This window comes from Patiria miniata, unplaced genomic scaffold (genome assembly GCF_015706575.1).
Source record: "Patiria miniata isolate m_02_andy unplaced genomic scaffold, ASM1570657v1 HiC_scaffold_3, whole genome shotgun sequence".
NCBI classification, from domain to species: domain Eukaryota; kingdom Metazoa; phylum Echinodermata; class Asteroidea; order Valvatida; family Asterinidae; genus Patiria; species Patiria miniata.
The window spans coordinates 41,824,570-41,841,936 of NW_024037069.1; the positions used below are offsets into that span (position 1 = coordinate 41,824,570).

A 17,367-nucleotide genomic window follows, 5' to 3' on the forward strand; every position below is an offset into this window, starting at 1 on the left:
CATCATTTGAAACCGTGGCGATGTTCGTGGCACAAATAATATCAGGTACAATGTTGACCTTGCGATTGTATTGCTGTGACGTCATCCAACCGGAAATTAGGTGTTATCACAGAAGTACACACACTTGTACATTCATTGTAGATTTTATATTTTCAGACGTTCTTGTTTGCATGACGATGTTTGCACATTATTAACCGATGACGCCATCCCCAAGTACGTGTAAATATTAATGCATAGTGTACTAAAATGTATCCAACCCAGAAGGACGCTCTTTTTTTTTTACTTAAAACAAAATCGTTCCACATGAAAAGGCTGAATTTCTTAATTCTTTTTTGTTCTTCCTGTTCTGAAACAACAATTAAACTGATGGGCAGTACGTGTTTAATGAAATAGTTGTCTACCCGATAACTCTGCTTTTTTTGTTTGTCACTCAACAAACGCAAATCTCTAGTGATTTTTTTTTTTATATTTGCATGCACAAATTATTACTCAACAAGTGCAAAATGTAATACCAGTACAATTTTTTTGTTTTATCTTTGCCTTTTATTATTCGAGTTTATTAGCCAATTAAAATACGTGTACTTCAAAATGCCTTTAAAAATATCACTATAGATTTGTTTTACAACTTTAGTAGCTTACAACTATTGTATAACCATGGAGGTATTCCTACATCCATGTTGAAACTCATTTTGGGCAGCAAAGACTTCTTCTCAACAAAAACGATTTGATAAAAGAAGTCGCTGTTATTTGATTTTAATACGTGCTTGGACGTTTTTCTTTTCCAAACTTTGTGTTGCTTATTGAAACTTCAAATCTAAAACCTAAGCACTACTTAAATCTAAAAAATCTGCAATTGCAAGCTGCTTTGCTGGGGTTATAAGAAAGTGGAACTTAAATCTTCGAAGTTATCCAAGGCTTTAGACCAAAGAGGAGTACAGTGCTTGTTAGTATTCATTCTAAGTTCCATTCGCCCATGATTGGGTTGGTTTTCCTCATAGCAGGCTTGATCATGAATTTCAAAGAAGAATCTCAATTTTCCCCCCACGGGGATCCTAAAATAGATTATGATAACTGTAAAGCCTTTAATGTACCTAAAGCGAAAACAACAATATTCAATATTCAATTTAAATTCTATAAACAGTATTCCATATCTACCATTTATGAAAAAAAGGGACACAAATTATTTCAGTTAAAATGGTGGTTCAACACAGTTATTACAAGTATATTTCAATAACTCTATGCCAATTAAGCTTCCGTTCGTTTACAATTAACATGACACAACATGTAATTTTAAGTGAAAGAAATTCAGTCATAAATAATGACGCAAGAAAAGAGTGCTCCATTTGTAAATAACATTTCTTCTGTGACCCCAACACGTATAAATGTGTGCAGGGCAACTCGAAAAACAGGTCAGGATAAAATTCCAACAGGAAACAAAACTACAAACCCCAAAGATTAAAAACAAATCATTCCCTTAAATGACATGAAATCCAGAGCTATCGATGATCACTTATGAGGTTACAGTTATGATACTTAGGAAAAATGTCTAAATTCAATGGAATCAAAAGCTATCGTTGCTCACTTATGCGGTTTATACAGCCATGATACTTACGAAAATGTCTAAATGACATGGAGTCCAAAGCTATCGATGCTCACTGATGAGGTTACAGTTATGATACTTAGGAACATGTCTAAATGACACGGAGTCCAAAGCTATCGATGCTCACTGATGAGGTTACAGTTATGATACTTAGGAACATGTCTAAATGACATGCAGTCCAAAGCTATCGATGCTCACTGATGAGGTTACAGTTATGATACTTAGGAACATGTCTAAATGACATGCAGTCCAAAGCTATCGATGCTCACTGATGAGGTTACAGTTATACTTACGAAAATGTCTAAATGACATGGAGTCCAAAGCTATCGATGCTCACTAATGAGGTTACAGTTATGATACTTAGGAACATGTCTAAATGACATGCAGTCCAAAGCTATCGATGCTCACTGATGAGGTTACAGTTATGATACTTAGGAACATGTCTAAATGACATGGAGTCCAAAGCTATCGATGCTCACTGATGAGGTTACAGTTATGATACTTAGGAACATGTCTAAATGACATGCAGTCCAAAGCTATCGATGCTCACTGATGAGGTTACAGTTATGATACTTAGGAACATGTCTAAATGACATGCAGTCCAAAGCTATCGATGCTCACTGATGAGGTTACAGTTATGATACTTAGGAACATGTCTAAATGACATGGAATCAAAAGCTATCGATGCTCACTGATGAGGTTACAGTTATGATACCTAGGAACATGTCTTAATGACATGCAGTCCAAAGCTATCGATGCTCACTGATGAGGTTACAGTTATGATACTTAGGAACATGTCTAAATGACATGCAGTCCAAAGCTATCGATGCTCACTGATGAGGTTACAGTTATGATACCTAGGAACATGTCTAAATGACATGCAGTCCAAAGCTATCGATGCTCACTGATGAGGTTACAGTTATGATACTTAGGAACATGTCTAAATGACATGGAATCAAAAGCTATCGATGCTCACTGATGAGGTTACAGTTATACTTACGAAAATGTCTAAATGACATGGAGTCCAAAGCTATCGATGCTCACTAATGAGGTTACAGTTATGATACTTTATAGGAACATGTCTAAATGACATGGAATCAAAAGCTATCGATGCTCACTGATGAGGTTACAGTTATACTTACGAAAATGTCTAAATGACATGGAATCAAAAGCTATCGATGCTCACTAATGAGGTTACAGTTATGATACTTAGGAACATGTCTAACTGACATGCAGTCCAAAGCTATCGATGCTCACTGATGAGGTTACAGTTATGATACTTAGCAACATGTCTAAATGACATGGAATCAAAAGCTATCGATGCTCACTTTGGTTACAGCCATGATACTTACGAAAATGTCTAAATGTTTAGTGAGCAAATAACACCTAACTTGGGAATTCCGTGGGAAATATCATCATATCAGGTTACAATCTTCCAACGCTGTGCGTCCAGCCTTCTTGGTCAGGTCCTTAGGATCGAGGAACAGCCGACAGTTTGATACCATTGGGTGGAGTCAGGAATCCAAGCGTGCCCAGGACTGGTGGAATCTAATCAAAAAGATTGAAAGTACAATGTAATGTGCAGTTGCCCGGATGTACACCACCACACAAACATACAGTATATGATTCAAACCATATGAAATATGACGTTTTCGTGTACGTTCAGCAGAGAGTAGTTGAGAGCAACGAGCATATATGCCCCCGTATAACCTTAACCGCGCAATATTTTACCAATGATAATGATAACACAGTTTAAGTTACCAAACCAAGGGAAATTCTAATAACTCATGCTCAAAGTATTGGACTTGCACTACAATCACACCCATTGAAATGTGCATCAGTGCAACTCTTTGCTTTGGCGATGTAAAACTACAGACAGATGACCTGACAAAACAAAAGAGGGCAGGACACTTTTTAAAAGTTACTGAGAAGCTGGCTATGCGCCTTAAAGGTTATGCACACGCATGTTCGTCTGTGTACATGTGCATAACAATTCAAAGCAAGAAGCTGGCCGTATTCTTATGCTGCACCGTAGCTGAGAAACTCCAATAGCGTTCAATCACACTGACGCATGTGTGCCTTCCTGATCAGCACGCAACAAATAAATCAAAGGTTGCAACGCTTGTACGTTAGGCAACAAATATAACTTGCTCCCACTGTTCGAGCCTTTCTTGACAATGTGCTCCTTAACACTTATAGTGATCAGTCTGGTTCCAAGCCTTCTTCAATATACCTCAGTCTCTGCACAAGTCTCCAGACGGAAGTTCTGCAGCATCCGAACCAATCCCATTTTAGTCTGTTCAAAGAGAGCAATCAAAATACGAATTATGCACTGGTGTACACCGCAATTGTGACGGTTTTAACAGACAATGACATTATTTGTGAAAGCGGGTCCACTCTTAAAACCATAAGGGCCACCAAAACTGGAAAACAAAATATAGGCCTAAAACCGAAAAAGTTGTTGAAATGGAGTGATTTGGTGTTGCTCTATTCACAAAGTATTCGTTCGCACCCCAGCATTATAAATTTTACTACTATGGGCCATCCAAAAAAAGGTAAGGAAAGGCCATTTTTGTCCAGTAGCGCATTATAGCAAAGGTCAACACTGTGCGTATCAGTCTTTCTGCATCAAACTACAAGGACTCATGGTGAATCAGCAATGTGTTTGAATGAGTCTTTCACATGCATAGTTATGTGAGATCGTAAGACAATGAAGACAATGACTTATAGGAAGAAGAAATAATGCCAAGAGACCAATTTAAAGATATAGTCCATCATTTGTAATTTGTGCATTTTGTTCGTTTGAAGCAACAAAAGTGCTCAAAATCTCAAAAAAAAGAAGGTGCTGAACAACTAAACTGATGAAGTTTCAGCTCAGCTTCAGCTGTATATTCCAAACAAAACAGCATATTAGGATCTCAATTTTAAATCAAAAGTAGCTGAATCGTGTTTTGAATTGGGCCTGAATTCAGCGTCCGAGACGCGTTATCACTGAGCCGATTGCAGCTACGCGATGTCGGGCACTGATCCGACGAATTATAGCAACCGCTCGTGCGGGTGCGTCGTGCCAATGCTTGCGCGCGCTTCGCCGAATAACAAAACGAACTACTAATTTAAATTTCCTACGGTGCGTCTAAGAAGCACCGTTGGAAAGGCCTTCTTTCGTTGATCACTTCAAAATGACAGCTTGCCAGAAAGAATAATTTCACAGGGAGTTTTGTCCCATACTATCTTTCAACCAAGTATGTTGTTCAACAATAATTACGCCAGTTACTTTTCGGATAGCTGCAAATGATGGACTGTAGCTTTAAGTGGCCTTAAAATCTTGGCAAAATCTTGGTTGACGTTAGATGAATAGCTGTTATTGCTAATCATTGTAACAACTAACCTGCAGCAGTGCGAAGCGCATTCCAACACAGTTGCGAGGGCCGGCACCAAATGGAATCCAAGCACATGGATGGCGCTTCTCACGTTGCTCTGGTGTGAACCTGTAAATACAAAAGGCATTTGTTATCTTTAGGCCAAAAAGAGAAATAAGTCGGTCTCTGGTCAACGCACGCGTCGATTTTAATCATGCGCGTCGATCTTTTTTTCTCCAAAATGTTCCGCGGTAGCTCCAACAGCGCCCTCTATTTCCGCACCTCCTTAAATTTGTTTTTACCAAAGAGCACCAAGGAATGGGAAATTGCACCAAGGCAAATGATCGAAAGCACCAAGGCAAATTATGGAGGACACCAATGTACATGAGAACACCAAAAAAGCAAAATAGTACCCCACCTTGTCTGTACAATCCAAGCTTAAAGAAAAGAAAAAAAAAAAAAAAAAAAAAAAGCCGCGTGGCCGCGTCAATTCCGGAACTTTGGTCTGACCAGAGACCGAATATTTTTTTTGTTTGGCCTTGAAATAATAATAGAAATCAGGCAAACCTCCTCTGACCAATATTTTGGCCGGGGACTTGTGATGGACATGTGACTGACTTGTGGTGGACTTGTGATTGACCTGTGGATGACATGTGATTGACTTGTGATGGACTTGTTGAGACTGACTTGTGGTGGGTTTGTGATTGACTCGTGATTGACATGTGATTGACTTGTGATGGACTTGTGACTGACTTGTGATTGACTCGTGGATGACTTGTGGATGACTTGTGATTGACTTGTGACTGACTTGTGATTGACTCGTGGATGACTTGTGGATGACTTGTGGATGACTTGTGATTGACTAGTAATTGACTTGTAGTTGTAGATGACTTATGATGGACTCGTGGATGACTTGAGATTGACTTGTGCTTGTCTCGTGGATGGCTTGTGATTGACTTGTGATTGACTTGTGATTGACTTGTGATGACTTGTGAATGACTTGTGACTGACTTGTGCTTGACTTGTGATTGACTTGTGATTGACTTGGACCATGAAGGATCTCTCTTTTATCTAAGGCATAATGACAGGGACAGAAAGATCGGATGCACATACCTGTCGGGGTCGAACTTGTCCGGGTTCTCCCACAGCTCTGGATCATGATGGATCTGCCAGATTGAGAAGAAGATCTCTATGCCTTCGGGAATGGTGTATCCTTGATACTGATAGTCCCGATTTGTCTCACGAGCAGAGCTGTTGATTATCCATCAAAACATTAATGTCGTCTACTTTTGTTCTATAATTAGCCACAGTAGACGTTGGCACAGAGTGATTGAAAGCCAGTGAGGAAAAAAACAAAGTATAATCCACGTTTGAAATTACGATGCGACTACTAAAACAAAGAGTATAATAAACACTCCACCGAAAACTAAGCGAAGATGCTGTACAACCCTAATTTGTAGTAGGGCTAAATAGGAGGGTATTAAAACAGAAATCAACTGCAGGAATTAAGGCTTGACAGCTACAGGATAGCGCACCGGGACATGGATAGACGAAAACAATGTAGGGTTGGGCACAACATGCGAAAGAAGTCACACACGAATTGCATAATAATAGCCAAACACGTTGATTACATTAGTGCAAAACAAACAAACAAACAAACGATTTTGCAGCAATACGCACATGATAGCGGGAGGATACATTCGCAGCGTCTCACATATGACCTGGTCCAGATAGGTCATCTTGGTGATATTCTCATAGGTGAGGTCATCGCGTCCTGGGGCCAGGGTGTCAATCTCGTTCACCAACTTGTCCTGAACTTCCGGGTTGGTTGCCAGGAGATAGGAGGCGAAGCCCAACGTCGTGCTGGAGGTCTCATAGCCGGCGAGAAAGAAGGTCAATCCCTGTCCAAGACCACAAAACAAGGAAACTGATTATTAAGCATTCCGTTCAATGACAAAAAAGTAACAGATAAACAAATCATTAATATCTCAACTCAAACGAGTGAAATTACACTCATTCACTTGAAACTATATGAACCAGACGTTTTAGAGTGGAACTTTACTCTATCAAATTGACAGAGTTTAAAAAGACTTTGCTGAAGCGGACACTCTATTCCTCAATATCTAAACCCCATTGTCAGCCAACAAAGAGAACATTCACTGTTGCAAATAGGAGTAGGCCTTTCCTTGATTAACTTTCGGGAACACGAAGTTTAAATGTAATAATCGAAATTCAACATGTTAATAATAAGGTTCTCCACCACTTGCTTACATACTGAGCACCACACACCTGTGATTTGAGTTCATCCATAGTCAGGGATTTCTCGTTCATGCGCTTGCGGTGTTCCTCTTCCAACTTCTCTTCCTCGGTCGCCTGTGCCTTGTCTTCAGCCGTCAAGTCAGATTTCTTGTGTGCGTCTAACATGAGCTGCAGGAAATCTATTCTCTGTAACAAGGAGCAATAAATGTCGTCAGCAGGTTCACAAGTCCAGTCTCACGGGTACAGGAAATGAACGACATCAAAAGGGCTGCCTTTTTGTCACAGTTCATTTGAATATTGTGACTTGACTTGTGATTGGAGGACTAGTGATTGAATTCCGACGAAAAGATGTCTGCAGTTTCTCGCCGAAGGATACTCTATTATTATATTCTGTAACGTGCCATATGGAAATGGGTCTCAATGGGTCTCAATCTGGACTCCTTTACCTTATTGGTGACACCCTTTTACGTTATACAGGGTGGATTAAAAAAACCGAAACCGAAATATTATTGCTAATTGGAACAGAAGTAGGGCACATGTGAATCAAAGGGAGATATCCTCTGTTAGGGTTGAATCTCCTCTTTAAAATGACACCCTGACCATGTCCTTACATTCATGGTTGACTGAGCATGTTGAAATCTGAGAAATCTCTTTTACAAAGCCGTAATTGGCATATCATCCTGAATAGGTGAATCCACACAAATCAGCATATTGATATAAGGTAATTTCGATTTTGAGGATCAGCTTTTATATTTCATATATAGCAGCCAATTCAATTCAGGGCTTACGTGCTTTCTTTGGTAATAGCACCGCTGATATCGAGAGAAATTGTATATACCTATTCGTACAGAGCAGCATATCGACAGTCAGTAAGCTTCAAATATTTTGCGCTGCATGCCCAGGCACCCCCAATTTGGTAAAATGGGGTAAACTTTAATGTACTGCATATAAATAAAGAAGTCAACGATGCATATACAACGATCTCCATAAAAACGTTCTACTTATGGACATATATGTCCAATGAGATTGACAGAGAATTTTTTTTGATAGACTTGAAGGACATTGTACCCGCTCTGCTCCACTCCTCCGGAGTTCCACTGCCTGGTCCATGATGTTCTCAAAGAAATCCATAGTTGACCGCTTGAAGGAACGGACGTTGAAATAGTTCAGCACAGGACCCAGGAATGGTGCGAACACTACACGAAAACAAAACAGTATCCAGGTAATGTAATCATACTGCTCAGTGTTTTGACCGGTTATGCATACTCCACGCAGCAAACGCAAACGCGAAAAGTCACGGCAAGCATTCGCCTTGGAGTTCGCAAAAGTTGAACACATTCCAACTCCGGTGAATTTCACAGTGAATGCTTCTTGGTGTCATTTTCTCTTCCCATTCGCATTCACATTCATGTGAAAGTATGAACCGGTCTTGTGGCTTAAATCATTCCCCATAGACCGTTTCACGGGAACGCGACCATATTAGTGATCATTTCACATTTTTGGGCATTCAAAATACGTCCCATCATGATCAGGATACAACGGCATGATGGGACTTATTTTGCACGAAATGTCCCCAGAGATTACCACGTGATCATTCAGATGGCGGTATCCGGGAAACAATCTGTGCAAATTGAGTTGACAACATGTTGCGATTGTCTTTTGGTCTATCATAACACGCACATACACTGTAAAAAAAAGGTTGGATAAAACACTGTTGGGCAATGTCATTTACCCAGCATTGGTATGAAATTACCTCATATTGGGTTGAATTGGGTAAAACCTGTCTCAAACTATTGGTAAGAATTTGCCCAAGAGTGTAGGCAGTTGATAGTTCGACCAGCATTTGGTCGAATTATCAACCCATTTTGCCAAACTTTTTTTTTACAGTGTAACGTGACAACTAAAAAAATATCCCTTTGCCAGCTTTTGTGAACCTACTCAGAAATCGGGACACCCGTTTAGTGGAGCTTCTCAGTATGCAGAGAGAAATAATAACGCACCGTCAGAAATGTATGTATACCAATCACAATTTAGTTGAAACAATCGAAAGCATAATACATCCGAATTCATACATATAGGCCTATATCTGGCATTGTATTCTCCCATGGCGTAGAGTGTATACTTACGCATAACGAAGGTTGCCAAGTTCAATGTCGGAGTAAAAATGTCTTTGGCATGGAAGAGGAAGGGGTCGTTTTCAGTTTCCTGCGAGTTGAGGGTCAGCCCGAAAGCGCAGTTGCCGATAGCATCAATCAGATATCCACCGTAGATACTGAGAACAAAGAAAGGCCCGATAAACCCACACAGAAAGTCAGCGGCTTAATTTTAAAAAGACCACATGTATACAGCGCCCTCTGTGAGGATAGTTGTTTGTTCCTCTGTGATATGCATGCAAAAATAGACACTGAATTGTTACTTTCGTTGTCAATGCATTTTATTCAAAAAAACTTGTCCTCCTTTATGGTGCGCTGCGCACGGGGTCAATTATTGACCTGGCTAGTTTCATTGCCACTATTCGAAGCGTTGGGTTATTTGATAAATTAAGAAAAAAATGGTCTCGAAGATTCCCAAATTAAACTCAACCTCTCTCAAACTCGCTTGACTTTTAATGTCAAGAGTTGAGTTAAAGAGACAAGAATTGATCCAAAATGTTTGAAAGATACAGACGAAAAACCAAATTGGAGTATAAGGTCAGGAAGGGAGTACTCTGGCCCAGCTTCACTTACGAAAAAGATGATTTTTTAATTTGTTTTTGCAACAGGTATTGATTGTTCATATTGTTTTTGCAACAGGTAACCAGAAATAGTTGTATTCATGTATAAATAAATACATATATTCATATTGTCATTCTGAAACAGTAGACTTACTCTTTCATCTGTAAGCTCTTGCCTTCTTCATGGTGTTTAGCAACTTTCCTGATCATAGGATCGAGGCAACCGTTGATGAGTGGCGCCATCTGAACAGAAGACATCAAAAATGGGTTTGGTAATTTCAAATAATTAGAGAAGCACGAACGCTTTGGTTGTATGTTTGTTCTGTTAGGGGGAAAACACGATCTAGATGTTCAAAGAACGTCCGATAATGTCAGAAATATTAACTTATTAAATTGAGGGGTCTATAAACAAGTACTGGTATCATTATAAGTCGAAGAGAAGAGGACATCAGTCTGGCCCTCTCTGGTAAAAGAAAGGTGTGTAAAGCCTCAGAAATCCTGCAGTTTTTACAACTTACCAGCTTCATCTTGGAACCGCTGAAAGTTGGACTAAGGATTCCACGCACGTCCTTCCAATGGTCATCTCTCAGGACAGTCAAGGCCTTGTCAAATGGCTTGTTGTCAATCACCTGCTTCTGATGTTCCAAAATATTAAGAAAACACATCAATTATGATGACAACAGTCATTTCAGTGCTTCACATTGCGAATGAAGGGCCTACGGACGAATTTGAATTCAGCCTGGTTAAAAAACAGTCCTTCATGTCCAACCAACAATTACTGTAGACAGCTGTGATGTTGGATATGGCGTTTTAACACCCGGGGGGCTAAGAGGGAGTTAAAAGAGCCATATGCAACATCACATTCAGCAGTCAACAACTGTTTAGTGTATCATGCTAATGAGTCAAAAGAGATAGTTAATTGAATCTTAACTTGGTACCTGCGAGCTTCCCTACCAGACATATGACCGTGGTTTCAGTCTTGAGGTGCAACGCAGAGGTAATTTAAATGCAACGCAGTGCATAATTATGAATATTCAACACAGTACATGTATATTATATTAGTAAACGGTTATTGTATGGACTAGATGCGCGGCCGTTCCTGACCAATGAAATTACAGTATCTAAGACACGATAAAAATTATAACAATGCAATTTGTCTTTGAAAACTTTTTTGTACCGATGTTTGTGATTTACAAACATCTGACTTTGAGGGAAAGTAGCTTTTGGGGAAATGGTGGACATACTGTACGTATGTGTGTTTCTTAGTGTGGTTTTGTGTAGTTTGCAAAATTGAGCCAAACCCAGTGCCCTCCGATTTTATCATGTCTCAAAAAGTCAACAGTAAATTTCTTATCAATATTGGTGAAGTTGTGTTTCAGCGTGTATACTTACTCTCCGATTGGTGAAATTAGAGAAATCTTTGATGCACAACATCCGGAGGAAATCGACATCTGCAGTCAGTAGTACGGGGCGCCAGCCGACATAAAAACTACAAGAACCAATGCCAACAAGCGATAAAATCGAAGAAATAAAGACCTCAACAAAAGTAATAAGCACAAGTTGTATGTACTGGCAGATGAATAATGTTTATTGAATTATCGGATATGTCCGAAGGTAGAGAGGCTTCCTTTTTATTTAAGACTGTTTGGGTTTGAAAATTTCATATGATTAACTTCCGAGTGTTTGCCTAAGTTATCGTTGTCATATTGTTTTTCAAAGACAGATTTCTGATATACGTTTGTTCCATCATTCGACTTTAGTTCATAATACTTCGAGAGGTTAAGGAAAATGTTTGAAAAAAAAGCTTTTTTGAAAAAATGGGGAGGTTAGAACGGCGTTTTGAAAGGCTCTTGCATAGCCACGCTACCAACAATTGTCATGTCCCATACCAAAGAACATACACCAGCTTAAAAAAATAGAGTGACTTATTCCTAACCTCACCTAAAGCTACATAATACTACTGAGTAGTAACCTGTAGTATGCATTTCTTTCCATACAAGTGTGCACAACAAATGTGGTATTCTGTGGTATTTGGTACTTGACGTATCCCCAAAGAGGGGGGGGGGGGGGGGGGTAGGGTTAATCAACTACATACTTAAACTCAGGCGCGGTTCTAGAACCGATATTTTTTTGGGGGGGAGGGGGGGGGGCTAGCAGGGTGGATCCAAATTTTTTTTTCAGGGAGGCGTGCTGAAATGTAGACCGGTTATTTTCTCCAGACACTTAGGCCTCCAAAAATCAATAGGTGGGTGGGGGAGGGGGGGGGGGGCTTATGCCATATTTTCAATGGGGAGCGCCAATAAAATCCTAAAATCATTCACACTATATTAACTACAAATGCACCCTTGTCACAACTATTTCTTTAGGGGGAGACCGTTCGCATGTACATCACAATCCCTCTTTTTGCTAATGCAAATTCTTTTTACGGAATTTATTTTGGGGGGCTAGAAAAAATGTTGGGGGGCTAAAGCCCCCTAGCCCCCCCCCCCCCCCCGTAGAACCGCGCCTGCTTAAGCTCTTCTTGTGTCTTTATAAATTACCTTCAAATCGCGATATTAAAGAGGAAAAGCAAGAATGAATATACTGTATTATCAACTACAAACCATGCATACTACCTACCCAAATATTTTTCCGTAGCGAGCAAATGCCTTCTCGTGGTATCCTTGTATTCCCTGCAATGGTCAGAATGTTTAACTTCAAACTGTTACAGCAAAACTTCCAATAATTTCCGTTTTATTCTTCCTAACCAGCTTTCGTACAGTAGCCTAAGCCTACACATATCACAACCATCAACAATTAGACGCAGATTTTTGAAATGTGAGTAAAGTGGCTAGAATCATGTGATTAGTTTGAACTCTAAAAACTGATAACACGCAATATGTAATCTTTTCTCGGGAAACTTTACAACAGGACATGTCAAACACTTAATAACAACTGTAGTTGTCATGAGATAAAAAAAAAACCTTCTGAAGCAGAGAACGTTATTATCATATTTCCAACATTCATATTGCAATGTAACTTAGAATTTAGGATTAAATATGGTAAGTGGTCGTCGTCATATTTCATATTTTAGGAATCTGCAAAATAGTGGGCGTGAACAACCTCGTTCGGCCAAGAACGCACAGCTTCACCGTTTCCCACACAATTCGTCTCCGTCACATAGCTTTGTAAAATGCAAACCAGTTTTATAATATCTCTCCATGCTTTGACCTTGAAGTGTGTATACTCAAACTGAATCATACAACACGTCCCTTTACTTACATTTTTGTCGCCAATGAAGTCAAGGGTGTTACCGATAAACGGCTTTGCGTTTCCTCCGGGAATACCCAATCTTGCCAGATAATGATGGCTCCAGTAATCGTAGCTGTAATAAAGGACATGTTGAATTTTTTTTTTTTAAATCGGTGTTACGTTTTAGAGGGCTTTTTCCACATGTACAGGGATAGCTCGTATCGGAAGCGAAAATGTTGAGGAATCGAAACATTTCAAGTGAAAATGGTCCTCCGGACTCAGAACCGGCCCTCGACTCACGATTGTAATTGGATCAATAGAGGTTCCCTCAGAGCAACCCTATATGCTACCAGTGCAGTGTGAACATGGAATGTTGTAAGAGACCCGCCCGGGATGCTCTAAGAAAATCACTAAGTAATCAGTGTAGTGTGGGCCGGTGTGGCAGGTAATTCTGTCCACGCTGGTAAATGTGTCCCCCGGACAAATTTACCGGCTCGTGACCCGGTAAATCTGTCCGGGGGACACATTTACCTAGGTAGATCTGTCCCCTCCCTGGTAAATATGTCCCCCTGCCCAACGTTGAAAGCGTCCCCCCCCCCTCTCCTGGTAAATGTGTCCCCGTGCAAGTATCACCCATGCGATGATACAAGTCGTGCTCGTGAGCGCGCATCGCCGCCAATACATGCTGCAAGATTTGTGGCAGCGTTTATCGCGTGTGTACATGATGTGTATCCCGCTACACAAAGGAAATTCATCCAATAGGAAATTTCGTTACGCGCTACGATGGGAACGCACACCAATCCAAGTAGGCGTTATATCAATGAGGCGTCCATCGTATAGAATAGAGCTACTGTGGTGCATGACCTTGCTGTATTTTTGCCGTACTCCGAATCGATCGAAACATTTCACATCTAAGAAAGAGACCTAAAAGTCAAATGTTTTCACCTTCATGAAGGGCAGACTAAAAAGTAAAAAATGTATAACTTGTAGAGTGAATTCATCAAAACAATAAAGAGAACTGGCCTTCTGCGTTGCAAAACTAGGGGGACAAAAAAACCTGGAGGGGACAGAATTACCTGAAGGGGGACAGAATTAACGGGTCGGGGAGGACACTTTTACCTAGGTAATTCTGTCCCCCCCGGACACTTTTAACGAGGGACAGAATTACCGCCCACACCGGGATGCTGTCAAAGAAGCAGGGGTGAGCTACCGTCGAACGCACCCAAATATAGCGCTGCGCAACGCGCAGCGTATATACGTGGTTCAGCGTGAATGACTGTGGTTGCAAAAAAAACAACCCCAACGCCATCGACCAAAATTAACAGACACCCTCATTCCCAAGGCCAGCCAATTAAGGTTGTATTGTGATGGCCTTTGTGATGCGATGGCTCAAGCCCCCAAATGCCCCCACCCCCGTGGGTGCGCCAGCGGATCTGTATGCAAATGAATTGTATTATAAATTATGTACAAGTGCTGCGTAAGGTTTTTACTATGCAGTATAGTACGTCTAGGCCTGCAGTGTAGTTTACCACAGGATGACCGTTTTAGCCGAATTTCGGCTAAATTTGACACAATTTTCCAAAAAATTAAGTTGAACAGAAAATTTAGCAAAATGATTTAATATGGCAGATTGTTTGAAGAATTTTGTAAAATTGGTGATTTGACAAAAAAATATGGCAGATTTGAAAGACTTTGTCTTGGAAAAACACACTTGCGGTTCCCTGACTTGCATTAGTAATTATGTACACAATAAAGTACTTTTAGACCATTGCAAGCCTGGCTAACACGTCGTGCAAATTAAAAAACAATAATAATCACAATTTTTTTAAAGTAAATTTTATGATTTTTGTTTTGTTTAGAAAATTCTATAACATCTTAAGCATAAGTCTTTATAATGTATTTCCAGTAATAATATGTGATTTAGCATATTTTTGAAGCGCATCTAGCAGAATTTTGCAATGACCTTACGGTCACCCTAGTCTACCATCATTATGGCTAGTACAATGTGTATACATTTATTTAGGCCTATCCAACCATATACATGTACATGTACATGCAGGCCTTCAAATGCCAGCTACAAGTACAAGCACGGGCCCACTTCGATCGCACGCTCAACACTGGAACAATCTTATTGCCGTATATCAAAATACTCAACCTACACAAATAGGAGAACACAGGCTGTGATGATCAGAAGCCATGTTGACGTGCTAAATAGTGGTGGTTGCCAGCCTTCCACGGCGGCAGGTGCAGCAGAGTCTGTTGCGTCCATGTTTATTGTAGAGTTGTACAGTTCTCGGTGGTTGTGGGTACGGTGCACGAACGGTTATGTACATGTACATGCATGTACATGTACAGTAGCAAGACTGGATGCTACGCTTGCATACACGGTCAGTACAAACTAGAAAATAGCGTATCGCACTTCGCGTACGGTATAATATGCATTGATAACACAATATAGCGTCCTCGCCAATGCCTTATATGGTATCTGTTCTGTGGGTAAATAAATAAGGTCATAGATTGTAACAATTGATCAAAATGAGTCATCGCGATAAACCCATCCAAAAATGGAGCGGTCAAGCTGTGTTTTTTTTATGTCGGCTTTTTTTGTTGGGGGGGGGGGGGGGGGAATAACGATGACTTCATAATTAAGTAAGTATTTTCTCATCCACGCGCGCATACTTGTGTACACAATTTTGTTCGCAAAAAACTAATATGATTAGTAGTGCATGGAATATGATTAGTGCATCGAAAACTTTACTTTGTAATTCAAGCCTTTATAAAAGTTGGAAAGTTGCTCAATGATACAATCATGCATATGTCGATACACATAGTCCAGTATTCATGGCATTATACCAGCGCGCGTACGTATAATAAACTTTCGTAGCAGGCGCTCAACAACCATCCTTATGATGATGTTTAGAGGAAAATAATTCGCAGCCGGGGCACGCGCGTGGGGTTAAAAAATATACGGTTGCACACCTGTAAATAGGCCTAAACCCATCCGCCGAGCTCATGAATAAAAGTAATTCTCTATTAGAGAGTTCTGAGAGCCATAGCATTGGGTAATTGAAGAGATATGGCAATGAACCTCTGGCCCGGATTTGGGGCATCCAATTCTGAGCGTTTTGGATGCTATTGGGCTCAAAAGTGGCACTATTTTGCCATGTCGTGGAGGGATCCTTTTTCGAGATGGCTTCTTTTTCGCTTTGGGAAAAATAGGGGTCATCTTCTTTGAGTGAGAATTCCTCGAAAAGTCAATTGTCATCCCACCAAAAAATGAAAAGAAAATGAAAGATGACATGTTGATCATCATTTTTACCGTTTGCAGCTAAAATACCAGTGAGAGTTTGGAGTATTTTTAAAAGAATTCTGAAGTAGGGGCATTTAGCACTAGTTTCCATGGGAATTTAATTTATTGCACTGTTGCACCCATACGACTCTGTGGACGATCACGCACACTACTACCGGACAACATATAGCGCTATTCAGTGCGGCACGATTGCCGACCGTCGCGCGAAATTCCAAAAAAAAAGGGCACTCTTAAAAGGCCGCTGGTAAAAAAAGGCACTTGTTTGTACAAAGAAACGGTATTTGTTTTAACAACAAAAAAGGCATTCTTTACAAATAATTGGGGGGGGGGGGTTGGGGGTTAGTGCAGGCTGGTGAAAAAAGGGCACTTGGATGGAAAAGGGCAGTCTTTACAAAATATTGGAGGTACCCCTTACCCCTCACCCCCTCCCCCACCCCTCCGCCCCGCTGGCCACGCCTTGATCTGCTTTGAGTGTTTGACACAAGTCATGAAAGGTATATTTGTTGTTTTACACTGGAACTGATTTCAAGACGCGTTTGAATTCATCACTCCATTTTCACACACTGATTTGGAAGTTAAGTTGAATGTAATCTCTCACTGCAGCCGTCATGAAGATAACGGTACATAATGATAACATTGCATTATTCCTGAGTTAAAGACAAGATGAGTGTGCGGTAGCACCATGTTAATGAATTTCTTTTGTGAGTATGTGTGGTTCTGAAGAGATTTATTCACATGGTGCTACCGCAAACTCATCTTGTCTTAGTCTTTCCACCATGCAAACCTTCAAATCTCATGTCTGAGTTACTTAAAGAAAAGAAGATCACGAAAAACCAAGAACAAAATTAACCCTCAAATTGGGTCTTTGAAAACAACCCCTATTAATTTCTTCAAT

General features: G+C 40.3%; 1 protein-coding gene across 1 annotated transcript; it reads right to left on the reverse strand.

Moving 5' to 3' along the window:
* Positions 1-782: 782 nt before the first annotated feature.
* Positions 783-15,574, reverse strand: LOC119737449 (cytochrome P450 3A29-like). Its single transcript, XM_038211812.1, has 14 exons — positions 15,322-15,574; positions 13,193-13,295; positions 12,551-12,603; positions 11,324-11,420; positions 10,450-10,566; positions 10,086-10,174; positions 9,345-9,490; positions 8,287-8,414; positions 7,249-7,404; positions 6,640-6,860; positions 6,073-6,210; positions 4,989-5,088; positions 3,834-3,896; positions 783-3,148 (listed from the first exon to the last, which is right to left on the reverse strand). Exons 1-14 carry the CDS (start codon positions 15,429-15,431, stop codon positions 3,071-3,073), a joined length of 1,599 nt encoding a protein of 532 aa, XP_038067740.1. The 5' UTR covers positions 15,432-15,574; the 3' UTR covers positions 783-3,070.
* Between the last annotated feature and the right edge of the window lie 1,793 nt (positions 15,575-17,367).

Excerpts from the sequence above, each read along its gene's own strand:
- LOC119737449 (XM_038211812.1), bottom strand. The coding sequence starts at position 15,431 with ATGGACGCAACAGACTCTGCTGCACCTGCCGCCGTGGAAGGCTGGCAA. Across the intron at positions 11,421-12,550 it reads CGCTACGGAAAAATATTTGG|TTTTTATGTCGGCTGGCGCC; the intron begins GTAGGTAGTATG and ends TGGTTCTTGTAG. Across the intron at positions 10,567-11,323 it reads CTAATTTCACCAATCGGAGA|AAGCAGGTGATTGACAACAA; the intron begins GTAAGTATACAC and ends TTGGAACATCAG.